General features: G+C 43.5%; 1 protein-coding gene across 5 annotated transcripts in view; it reads left to right on the top strand.

Annotated features, from left to right (window-relative positions):
• COMMD6 (COMM domain containing 6) overlaps positions 1-6,298 on the top strand; it is a 45,466-nt gene extending 39,168 nt beyond the window's left edge. For all 5 annotated transcript variants that reach the window (XM_073580388.1, XM_073580389.1, XM_073580391.1 and 2 more), the window contains 2 exons: positions 1,426-1,578; positions 5,962-6,298. In XM_073580388.1, coding sequence (XP_073436489.1) covers positions 1,426-1,578; positions 5,962-6,012 — 204 coding nt within the window. In that variant the 3' untranslated portion in view covers positions 6,013-6,298. The remainder of the gene's footprint in view (positions 1-1,425; positions 1,579-5,961) is intronic.
• Positions 6,299-12,398: the final 6,100 nt, after the last annotated feature.

The raw sequence follows: 12,398 nt of genomic DNA, 5'->3' as shown, positions 1-12,398 counted from the left end.
TGATGCGCACAGGACCTGAGATGAGGTCACAGGAGGGGAGGAGTCATGGGTCACATGATCAGGGGGCCCTGACACCTTACCTCCTGTGACCGCATCAATTACAGCCTCTTGCACGACCGCAGCATCAGCGTGCAGAGGCTACATTGTAGGTGCTGCGGGTAGAGGAGCGCATAATGCCGCCCCCTGCTGCCTGCCGCTTGATCAGCTGGTGCAGGTTGCCTCATTATAGGTGCGGCCCTGTTCCCAATATCTAAGAAAGGGGGTAACTTTCTACAGCATGATCGGATCAGGACACGAGAGGTGCCAGTGAATGCGGTTTGTTTTGCCTGTCGTGTGGAGAGCAAACACGGCCCCTTTGGGTCGCTGTGGAGGGCCAATCTCTATATCTCAGGTCCCAGAGCCCTCACTGTCTCAGGAGTCGCACTGCCAGATGCGCAATTTCCTCAGGGTCACGCGGATATGTTTTATGAGTCTATAACTCGAAAGGTGTGCTCATAATCCATGATCCTAGGATGGAGTCGAAGAGGCTGGGAGAGACAATGGATGTGTATTTCTGTGTCCAGCTGGCAGGTATATTCTAATTGAAGCCCCCGGGCCCCTTCCTGCCCCATATTGGTGTGGCTCCTACTCAAGCTTTGAAGTTCTGCTTTGGCCTTATCGCATTATCATACTAAAAGGCCTTGCTATTCAACATTGGAGCACTAAATCCTGCTTTCTTCAATAAGCTTGAACACTGTCCATCCAGTGTTGGGCCCACATCAATCAGACACTTATGGTATTTCCTAATGGAATAAATGTCTCACATAAAATCCTTAAAGAAACATTAAGGATTAAGTCAAAAAGATTTTACTATTGAAACTAGTGCTATGGCTGTATAAGTCTTATTACAATATTAAAAAAGTGCACCCTGTCTTGTACTTATCAGACGTGCTAGGGGCTGAGAAAACGAGCTTTCTAGCCGCATGCCAGTGAGCCTTGAAGTGCAGGGAGGCTGTTTAGATGCCGTTGGTGCGTGTCCGGGCTCCTATATGTGGCTTCTTGGCACCGACACGTCGGATTTATTCTTGTACTAGCACCAGTACAGATGTTCCTCTAGTTACACTGCTACAATCGACCTGCAGCTTTCCTTTAGGAATAACAAGAGACGGTGGGGCAACAATGACTGAAAATGTACCACTCAGATCAGATTAGGAAGACGAAGGGGCCACCCATGGCATGTCTGCACAGTTATAAGATGTTGAGTGGATATTGTGTAATATTTCTGCTGTTTCTTAAATGTGTCTCCCATTTTAAATAATCCCCTCTGTTTGATCAATGTCGAAAGTGTCACAATTAAATCCTGTGTGTTATTTTCACTGCCATATTTTTATTGCCATCTGGATGATCGTTAAAGTTACACAAACTTTGTATTGTTTTCAATTGCAGCTTCTTGATTTTCAGTGGAAAATTGGAATGGCCATCAGTTCAGATGGCTGCAAATCCCTAAATCATCCTTATGTCACTGTGGAATTGAAAGTTGCAGAACATTCTGGCCAGGTGCAGAACAAAGTCTTTGAGATGACTGTTCCCGAGTTTCAGGTATGTACAGATGCTTTTCATCATGGTATGAGACCTAAAGGGAATCTATCGCCAGATTTTTGCTACCTGATCTGTGAGCAGCATAATATAGGGACAGAAACCCTGATTCTAGCGATCTGTCACTTACTGGACTGCTAGCTGTAGTTTTCATAGTTACAGTTTTAGCAGGAGATAATCACTACAGTAAGTGATTAGTAAATCTGTTGCAAAGTAGGTCAACTGCACCCCCACCATTGATTAGCAGTTTTTTGCCTATGCACAGTGTACACAGATAGCAGCCAATCAGTGGTGTGGGCAGGGTTATACAGATCTCAGCATTCAGAAAGTTGGTATATCTGCAGCAGGGAAAACCATTTTTAATCAAAACTGCAGCAACCAGTAAAGTAAGTGATGCAGCGCTAGAATCAGGGTCTATGCCCCTACTTCATGTTGCTCTCAGATGGGGTAGCAAAAACCTGCTGATTTCCCCTTTTAAGGCCAGAGTCACACTAGTGTTTAAAAATTCGGTCTGATGTTGATCCAGAAAAGTAGGATGAGTGTCATGCAAGTACAATGCAATTGTTAGCACGTAGCATCCTTCTGACATGCGTATGCAATGGGTTAACATCAACTTTTTTTTATACAGTAATTGTCATTTCAAGCTAGTTTACTAACTAACAAAAAAACAATATTATGTACATATATTGATGTCAGTGAGATGTATAATCAGTGCTGTACAGGAAACTACACATGTACATGTATTTAGCTAATAATTAAATGGCATAGGGTCCCCCATATTTTTCGTAACCAGCTGAGGGAAAGCAGACAGTGAGGGACTGATGTTTATAGTCTAGTGTATCTAATATATAATTACCTTGTAATGTATTCACATCCTGTTCTGTCCAGATGTGTCCGAATCCCAGAATTCCAAGCAGCGGAAGTTCACCAACCGCCATATTGGGACACCCAAGTGATGGGTGTCTCAATATGTAAACTACTGGTGGTACCAGCCGACAATACTGACATTACAGCAGGGGATCACAGAGGATTTATTTTGTGAGGTAAAATATTTAGCTGACTGATTTTAAACAATATTTTACCTCACAAAATGTATCCTCTGCGATCTCCTGCTGTAATGTCAGTATTGTCTTTTGCTTCCTCCCCTGCCCAGGAGCTGTGGTATGTTCTGTAGTCGGTCAGACACAGGCAATGAGAGGAGAAAACAGCAGATGGCTGAGAGAGACAGAGCACAGGGGGGAGACCGCTCAAACGGGACAGCACAGGAAGGCGAAAGACAGCAGACAAGGAGGATAGCACATGGGGTAGACAGGTCAAAAAAGAGATCACAGACGGGAGAAGTCAGCACATGGGGAAAGAGAGAGTGGATAGGTGGGTGAGCACATGGGGGGGGGAGATTCTCAACGCTGCAAAGCTTGCCCCCATCGTGACATTACAGCCCTCCATCTAGTGAGGTAATAAACATGGAGCTTCCCAGGCTATTAATATCAGCTCACAGCTGTCTACTTAGCCTTTATTGGTTATTAACAAGGGGTGATTTCCCCCCCCCCCCAAAAAAAAAAAAATGATGTAGGGTCCTCCTATTAATAACTAGCAAAGGCTAGGCAGACAGCTGCGGGCTGATAATAGCCTAGGAAAAGGCCATGGATATTGATCCGCTCCCAGAATAAAAACATGAGCACTCAGCCACCCAAAAAATGGCACTTCTCACTTGCTCTGGTGTGGTAGTAAGTGGGGTAATACTATTGGGGTTGATGTCAGCTGACATCAAGCCCAGGGGTTAGTAATGGAGAGGCATCTATAGGACACCCTCATAGTCAAATGTAATAAAGACAAAAAGAGTAAAGTCCTTTATTTGAAATAAAAAATCCCTGACCCTCTTTTACCCATTTATTAATATCCGAAGAGAAATGGAAAAAAAAAAAAAAACAAATCCTCAGCTGTACACCGATAATCCATTTGTCCCACAACAAGCCCAACTCGGCTACATCTGGATGCTTTGCTGAGCGGTCACATAAAATGCGACCACTCCCCTCGGCATCCAGGAGACACTTAGCTGCGCCTGAAGTACGCAGCTTAAGTGCCGAGAAATGACGTCAGTAAGGTGGCTGGAGTTAATAGCCACTGAACTCCAGTCACCTTACTGACGTCACTGCATGCAAAATTGAATGGTCAGCCCCTTGCTGCAGCTTTAATTTTTGCTGGAGACATTGGGGCATATTTATCAAGCTAAATATGCCGGATTTCTAGTGTAAAATTCTAATATAATTTGCACCAAAAAACTGTTCTCCCCAACTTAGACTAGGCAGTCTGAAATACAAAAAAATACCCTCAAAATACATATTAATTCATACTGTGCAAGTGCACCTTAAGACCCAAAATTATAAGAGGTAGGACGACTCAAAAAACTTGAAAAAAAGGAGAAACCTGAGTCCAGAACTATATAAGAATAAACATCTTTATTGAAAGGCAATAAAAGGGAGCAGAACCGTGGATAGGGAAGTTAAAAATAGGGTACATAAACAAGTGTCAAAATATAGCCGGATACAAAAAGAATCCTGTGCAGCAATATCAATGGCTCCTGTGGGTAAGTACAGGGACGCCCCCTGAGGAAGCGGTTTTACCGCGAAATGCGCATCTGGGTTTTCCTGGACGCCAGCACTCTCTCTGACTAACCAATGGGTATGATATGATTTCTTATACTTTTTTATTGGGCAAGTGTGCAATACCTTTTTGGATGGTTGTGCTCTCTGTACTATTAGGAGTGTTACACTCCTTCTAATAACAAAGTTACAATATGCCAGAGAGACCTTTTCCGTCCTTTATATATATCTGTTCTGCCTCATGCCATTGTTATAAAAGAAATAGTCATTTACTGTACTGACTGACAATCAATTTCACATGCTGTTGTGCAAATGGAATAGACAACAGATGGAAATTATTGGCAATTATCAAGGCACCCTCAATAAAGGAGTGGTTCTGCAGGTGGGGACCACAGACCACATCTCAGTACTAATGCTTTCTGGCTGATGTTTTGGTCACTTTTGAATGTTGGTTGTGCTTTCACACTCATGGTAGCATGAGACGGACTCTACAACAACCCACACAAGAGGCTCAGGTAGTGCAGATGATCCAGGATGGCACATGAATGTGAGCTGTGGCATGAAGGTTTGCTGTGTCTGTGCCAGCGTAGTCTCCAGAGGCTGAAGGTGCTACCAGGAGACAGGACAGTATACCAGGAGACATGGAGGGGGTCGTAGGAGGGCAACAACCCAGCAGCAGGAACATTACCTCCGCCTTTGTGTAAGGAGGAGCACTGCCAGAGCCCTGCAAAATGACCTGCAGCAGGCCACAAATGTACATGTGTCTGCACAAACTATTATAAACCAACTCCATGAGGATGGTCTGAGGGCCCGACGTCCATAGATGGGGGTTGTCCTAACAGCCTAACACCGTGCAGGATGCTTGCCATTTGCCACAGAACACCAGGAATGGCAAATTCACGACTTGCACCCTGTGCTCTTCACAGATGAAAGCAGGTTCACACTGAGCACTGCGCCGTAGAGAGCGATCTGCTTGCCTGCAACATCCTTCAGCATGACCGGTTTGGCAGTGGGTCAGTAATGGTGTGGGGTGGCATTTCTTTGGAGGGCCACACGGTGTTGGGCTGTGAGCACAACCCCCATCTGTGGACGTCGGGCACTCAGACCTTCCTCATGGAGTCGGTTTCTAACAGTTTGTGCAGACACATGCACATTTGTGGCCTGCTGGAGGTCATTTTGCAGGGCTCTGGCAGTGCTCCTCCTGTTCCTCCTTGCACAAAGGCGGAGGTAGCGGTCCTGCTCCTGGGTTGTTGCCTTCGGCCCCCTCCACATCTCCTGGTGTACTGGCCTGTCTCCTGGTAGCGCCTCCAGCCTCTGGTCACTATGCTGACAGACACAGCAAACCTTCTTGCCACAGCTCACATTGATGTGCCATCCTGGCTGACCTGCACTACCTGAGCCACTTGTGTGGGTTGTACAGTCTGTCTCATGCTGCCACGAGTGTGAAAGCACAACCAACATTCAAAAGTGACCAAAACATTAGCCAGAAAGCAGTGGTACTGAGATGTGGTCTGTGGTCCCCACCTGCAGAACCACTCCTTTATTGAGGGTGTCTTGATAATTGCCAATAATTTCCATCTGTTGTCTATTCCATTTGCACAACAGCATGTGAAATGGATTGTCAATCAGTGTTTCTTCCTAAGTGGACAGTTTGATTTCACAGACGTTTGATTCACTTGGAGTTATATTCTATTCTTTAAGTGTTCCCTTTATTTTTTTTTGAGCTGTGTAGGTTTTTATGACTTGTGCTAATGTATTATCCTGTCTTTTGTTCTTTTTGTAGCATTTCTCCAAGCAGTTTAAGGAGATGTCGGCAGCGCTGGAGAATGTATGATGCGATATATACCCAAGTTTACTGTAACTGCCACATTATACAAGGAAAACCAAGAAAAAATGATTGAAGTTTCACGGAGATAATTCCATAATGTGGACATGTAACAGTTCTTTATCTGCTAACACCTCTCATTTTTTATTTTTTGTAAATGTTATGCCCTGTTCATATTGCCTTTCTGCAGTGAGTCTAGGGATTTCATCTGAGTCCCATTTATTTTGTACCTCTGATGGAGCTATAGATTGCTGCGAAACGGACAGAAATTAAATAAATTGTCTGCTATTTTTTCCTTAAAGTGTCTCTTTTCAGACAGACACAGAAACCTAGTCTATGATTTTGTCTAAATCTCATTTTTAGGGGAATTGAGAAAGAACCACCAGATGCACAGCATGTGAACAGGGCTGTAAATATTCTTTAGCATACAGTAAAGGTACTGTCACACTAAGAGATAGCGATATTGCTAGCGATATAACTTGTGACGTTATAGCGATATTGCTAGCGATATCTCTGTGTGTGATACTTACCTCCGACCGGCTCCCCCGCTGGTTATCGCTGATCGCGCGAGAACGTCCTGGACTGTTTCTCATCGTCAGCTTCCTGCGGCGACGACGAGCGACGCGTGGAGCCGGGCGGGAGGACGCAGGATCGCCTGGTGTGACAGGTAAGTAGCGACCCCCGTCCCCAGCGATGTCGCTAGTGAGATCTGCCTGTGTGGCAGCTCACTAGCGACCACTTAGCAATGCACCAGCGATCCTGACCGCGTCATATCGCTGGTCGGGATCGCTGGTGCATCGCTAAGTGACAGTACCTTTAGTGATCACTTTTTAAAATGTATGTACTATTGCACCCAGAGATGGGGTGTCCCTAGCAGGTGTTGAATACTGTCTGGAAATACACGTTGTATAATTTCACCAAGTCCAGGACTGATTGCTGCCATAGAGTTGAGGCCACAACTTGTGTGCCAAAAGTAGTCACAACAGCCTGTCGGGCTTGGAAGTGCCATACTTTTAATACAGCTTTGGAATGGCATACCAGATTAATCACTTTATAACTATCAATACTAGGGTCTGTCTAGTGACATGTTCATGTACATATGGAGCATTTTGTCATCTTTTATTATACAGTGCCTTACATAGTAACATAGTTATTAAGGTTGAAGGGAGACTTTAAGTCCATCTAGTTCAACCCACATCCTGTCCTAACTTGCCCTAACATGTTGATCCAGAGGAAGGCAAAAAAAAAAACATGTGGCAAACAGTAAGCTTCACATTGGGGAAAAAAATTCCTTCCTGACTCCACATACGGCAATCAGACTAGCTCCCTGGATCAACGCAATATTAAGGAAACTAGTGTATATACCCTGTAATATTATACTTTTCAAGAAAAGCATAAAGTCCCTTCTTAAATTTTAGTAGGGAATCATTCATTACAACATCATATGGCAGAGAGTTCCATAGTCTCACTGCTCTTACAGTAAAGAATCTGTGTCTGTGAGTATGCTTAAACCTTCTTTCCTCCAGACGTAGAGGATGCCCCCTTGTCCCCGTCACAGGTCTAAGAGTAAAAAGATCATTAGAAAGGTCTTGGTATTGTCCCCGCATATATTTATACATTGTAATAAGATCACCCCTAAGCCTTCGATTCTCCAAACTAAATAACCCCAAGTGTAATAACCTGTCTTGGTATTGCAGACCCCCTAGTTCCCTAATAACCTTGGTCGCTCTTCTCTGCACCCGTTCCAGTTCAGCTATGTCTTTCTTATACACCGGAGACCAGAACTGTACACAGTATTCTAAGTGTGGTCGCAGTAGTGACTTATATAGAGGTAAAATTATATTCTCCTCCTGAGAATCTATGCCTCTTTTAATGCATCCCATTATTTTATTTGCCTTTGCAGCAGCTGCCTGACACTGGCCACTAAATGTGAGTTTGTCGTCCACCCATACACCCTGGTCTTTTTCAGTGACAGTTTTGCCCAGTGTTTTACAATTAAGCACATAATTATACATCTTGTTTGTTCTACCCAAGTGCATGACCTTACATTTATCCCCATTAAAGCTCATTTGCCATTTATCAGCCCAAGCTTCTAGTTTACATAAATCCTCCAGTAATATAAAATTGTCCTCCTCCTGTCATCTGCAAATACTGAAATTCCACTCTGTATGCCCCCTGTAAGGTCATTAATAATTATGTTAAACAGAATCAGACCCAATACTGACCCCTGTGGTACCCCTCTGCTAACCGTGACCCAGTCCGAGTGTGCTCCATTAATAACTACCCTTTGTTTCCTATCCCTGAGTCAGCTCTTAACCCACTTACACATATTTTCCCCTATCCCCATTGTTCTCATTTTATGTATCACCCTTTTGAAAAGTCCATGTACACCACGTTCACTGCATTCCCTTGGTCCAGTCCGGAACTTTCCTCTTCATGAAAGCTTATCAGATTAGTCTGACAGGCACGGTCCCACGTAGCCTATGTTGATATTGGGTCATGAGGTTATTTTTCTTCAGATACTCCAGTATAGTATCTCTCGGGCTACTTTCACATTAGCGTTTTAGCACTGCGCTTCGTGCGCAATAGAAACGCATGTAAAAAACCATCATGCGTTTTGCATGCGTTTTTTAGGCGCATGCGTTTTAACCAGTTTCTAGCCATGTTAACTCTTAAAACGCATGCAATTTCAAATGCAGGCGTGCACATGGACATGCGCACGACTGCGTTCCCATAGACTGTAATGTGTTACTTTGGCGCATTCTGTGCGCAAGCGTGCGCATGTGTTTTTTTTACGCAGTTGGACGGACCCAAAAATACAACAGGTTGCGTTTGGCGCACACTACAAAAAAACGCATGCGCACGAAAACGCATGCAAACGCTAGACCATGCACTCACCATGTTAAACATAGGGGCGCATGGACACGCACAATGCGCTGCGCTAAAAAACGCTAATGTGAAACCAGCCTTAGAAATGGATCAGTGTTTGTTGGCTTACATACCTTCCATAGATCATCTGGCATGATCCTAAGGCCTCTTTCACACTTCCGTTTTTGACCATCAGTCAAAATCCGCCAGTTTTTGAAAAAAACGGATCCACCATTTTTTTGGCGGATCCGTTTTTTTCCCCATCGAGTTGCATTACCGGCGGATCTTGACGGATGGCCATCCGTTGGATCCGTTTTTTTGCGGATCCGCCAAAATGTTTGCGTCCGCCGGCATGCCTGGACGGACCCTGCAACTTTTTTGGCTGTAGGATCCGCATTTTACAGTGCGCATGCCCGGAGAAAGGAAGTCAGCCGGGGATTTAACCCTGAAATCCTTTCTGGCGGTGGAAAAAAAATATCTCTCTCTCTCTCGACTGCGGTTCCTTTAAAATTCTGCATTCAACGGTTCCGTCAAAAAAACGGTCCAGTGGCATCCGTTTGCATCACTTACAAACGGATCCGCTTTCCGCAATTTTGGCGGATTTTAACTGACAAGAATAAACGGAAGTGTGAAAGAGGCCTAACAGAAAGGTCATTAGGATCAGCAGGAGAGTAAATGTAAATTTCGGTGTTCAATTAGAATTGGTATTAAACAGTCCTTCACATCAGGCTGTTAATATTTTGACATCTTGAGACCAAGACGACACCTCAAAATTGAACACCAGTACCCGCCATTGTGAGACTTCAAGCAGGATGTTCTCAGATGGGAATAATCCCAATAAAAAAGGAAGACATTAAAGCCAAATATTGTAAAATACACATTTTTTTGTTAAATAATTATTTAAAACAATGAAACAAGATTGATAAACAAGGATAAGGGCAGAGAATCCTGTGCAAAAGTAATCACTAACATTATTTTTATCTATCTATCTATATATAGTACAGACCAAAAGTTTGGACACACCTTCCCATTCAAAGAGTTTTCTTTATTTTCATGACTACGAAAATTGTAGATTCACTCTGAAGGCATCAAAACTATGATTTAGCACATGTGGAATTATATAATTAGCAAAAAAAGTGAAACAACTGAAAATATGTCTTATATTCTAGGTTCTTCAAAGTAGCCACCTTTTGCTTTGATTACTGCTTTGCACACTCTTGGCATTCTGTTGATGAGCTTCAAGAGGTAGCCACTGGAAATGGTCTTCCAACAGTCTTGAATGAGTTCCTAGAGATGCTTAGCACTTGTTGCCCCTTTTGCCTTCACTCTGCTGTCCAGCTCACCCCAAACCATCTCGTTTGGGTTCAGGGTCTGGTGACTGTGGAGGCCAGGTCATCTGGCGTAGCACCCCATCACTCTCCTTCTTGGTCAAATAGCCCTTACACAGCCTGGAGGTGTGTTTGGGGTCATTGTCCTGTTGAAAAATAAATGATGGTCCAACTAAACGCAAACCGGATGGAATAGCATGCCACTGCAAGATGCTGTGGTAGCCATGCTGGTTCAGTATGCCTTCAATTTTGAATAAATCCCCAACATTGTCACCAGCAAAGCTCCATCACACCTCCTCCTCCATGCTTCACGGTGGGAACCAGGCATGTAGAGCCATCCGTGAACATTTTCTGCGTCCCACAAAGACACGGAGGTTGGAACCAAAGATCTCAAATTTGGACTCATCAGACCAAAGCACAGATTTCCACTGGTCTAATGTCCATTCCTTGTGTTCTTTAGCCCAAACAAGTCTTTTCTGCTTGTTGCCTGTCCTTAGCAGTGGTTTCCCAGCAGCTATTTTACCATGAAGGCCTGCTGCACAAAGTCTCCTCTTAACAGTTGTTGTAGAGATGTGTCTGCTGCTAGAACTCTGTGTGGCATTGACCTGGTCTCTAATCTGAGCTGCTGTTAACCTGCGATTTCTGAGTCTGGTGACTTGGATGAACTTATCCTCTGCAGCAGAGGTGACTCTTGGTCTTCCTTTCCTGGGGCGGTCCTCATGTGAGTCAGTTTCTTTGTAGCGCTTGATGGTTTTTGCCACTGCACTTGGGGACACTTACAAAGTTTTCCCAATTTTTCGGACTGACTGACCTTCATTTCTTTTTTTTTTTTAAACCATAATTTTTATTGAATTTTAACAATAAAAATAGAAATTAAACATACAGATTATGGGCAGTTACAATCGTTTATACAGTCTTCCAATCTGTTATCTTTAATAATAATAAGCAATTATCTCTTTTCTGGTTTCCAGTTTCAAAATTTAACAATCATTATACAACATTGAAACCCCAATGATTGAGCCTCCACCTCTACACCAGACAGCTTGAACTCATATATGCCCCTTAACCTAATCTCGCCTAGAATCCGAGTACTCCAGCCATTTTCCCCAAGTAACTTCAAACTTATACCCTTTATTATTACTGATTGCTATCATCTTTTCCATACTACAATTATATCGCATCTTAGCCCTTATTTCTTGAACAGTAGGAACCTGCGAAGTTTTCCATTTGCTCGCAATACATCCTCTAACCGCAGTCAAAAATTGTACAGTTGTTATTGCATCGTTATGATCCATATCTTCCAGGCCTATGGACAGCAATGCAGTTTCGGGCCCCATCTCCACACCATAGCCCAGTATCGAGCTTAAACATTGTTGTGTCTCGGCCCATACAGGCTGAATCAGCTCACACTCCCACCAGATATGTAGCAACGAGCCTGGCTGTTTATTACACCTCCAGCACCCGTCTGATAATTGAGGATAAATTCTCTGTAAACGCGTTGGCGTATAATACCATCTATATAAAATTTTTCTTGATATCTCCAAATGATTAATACAATGGGACATTTTTTTGTGTATTTGAAAAGAGTAATCCCATTGTTCTTCCCGAAAATGTGTTTTTAAATCAATTTCCCATTTCCCCACAAATGGTAGGGAGTGCGAACCACCCACATCATTCAAGACCTCGTACGCCCTTGATATTCCCCCTTTTGTATCTTTGTTGACTTCAAAGAAGTTTTCGTATGGTGAGACCAAATCCTGTTGATCTGTTTTAATACTTGTTAGCAGGTGTCTAATTTGGAGGTATTTATAAAAATCCCTCTGATGTACCCCAAACATTCTAACTAGATCACTAAACGGTCTAAGGACCGAGTTACTCATAATATCTCCAACTTTTAGTAGTCCCTTCGCGATCCAGTCTCCCAAATCCAAATTTTGGATCAAGTTACCCACTACATTCATAGGAAGCTTATGTATTCTTGTAGGGAGTAATTTTTGTCCTATCGTCTGCATTAACCAGGTGTTTGCTCCTGCTCGTATTGTAGAGTGTCTTGGCAATTGCTACTTTTTGGCCAGTCTGAGATGCCACATATACGAGGCCATAGAGGGATGCACCACTATTTGCGCTTCCAGTTTTACCAAAGCCTTTGTAGAGTTTCCATCCCACCAACATCTTAGCTGATCTATCAACGTAGCACGA

The sequence above is a fragment of the Dendrobates tinctorius genome, unplaced genomic scaffold (genome assembly GCF_039654945.1).
Source record: "Dendrobates tinctorius isolate UK_male_01 unplaced genomic scaffold, ASM3965494v1 ptg000064l, whole genome shotgun sequence".
Classification (NCBI taxonomy): domain Eukaryota; kingdom Metazoa; phylum Chordata; class Amphibia; order Anura; family Dendrobatidae; genus Dendrobates; species Dendrobates tinctorius.
This window is presented reverse-complemented; position numbering and strand designations above follow the sequence as displayed.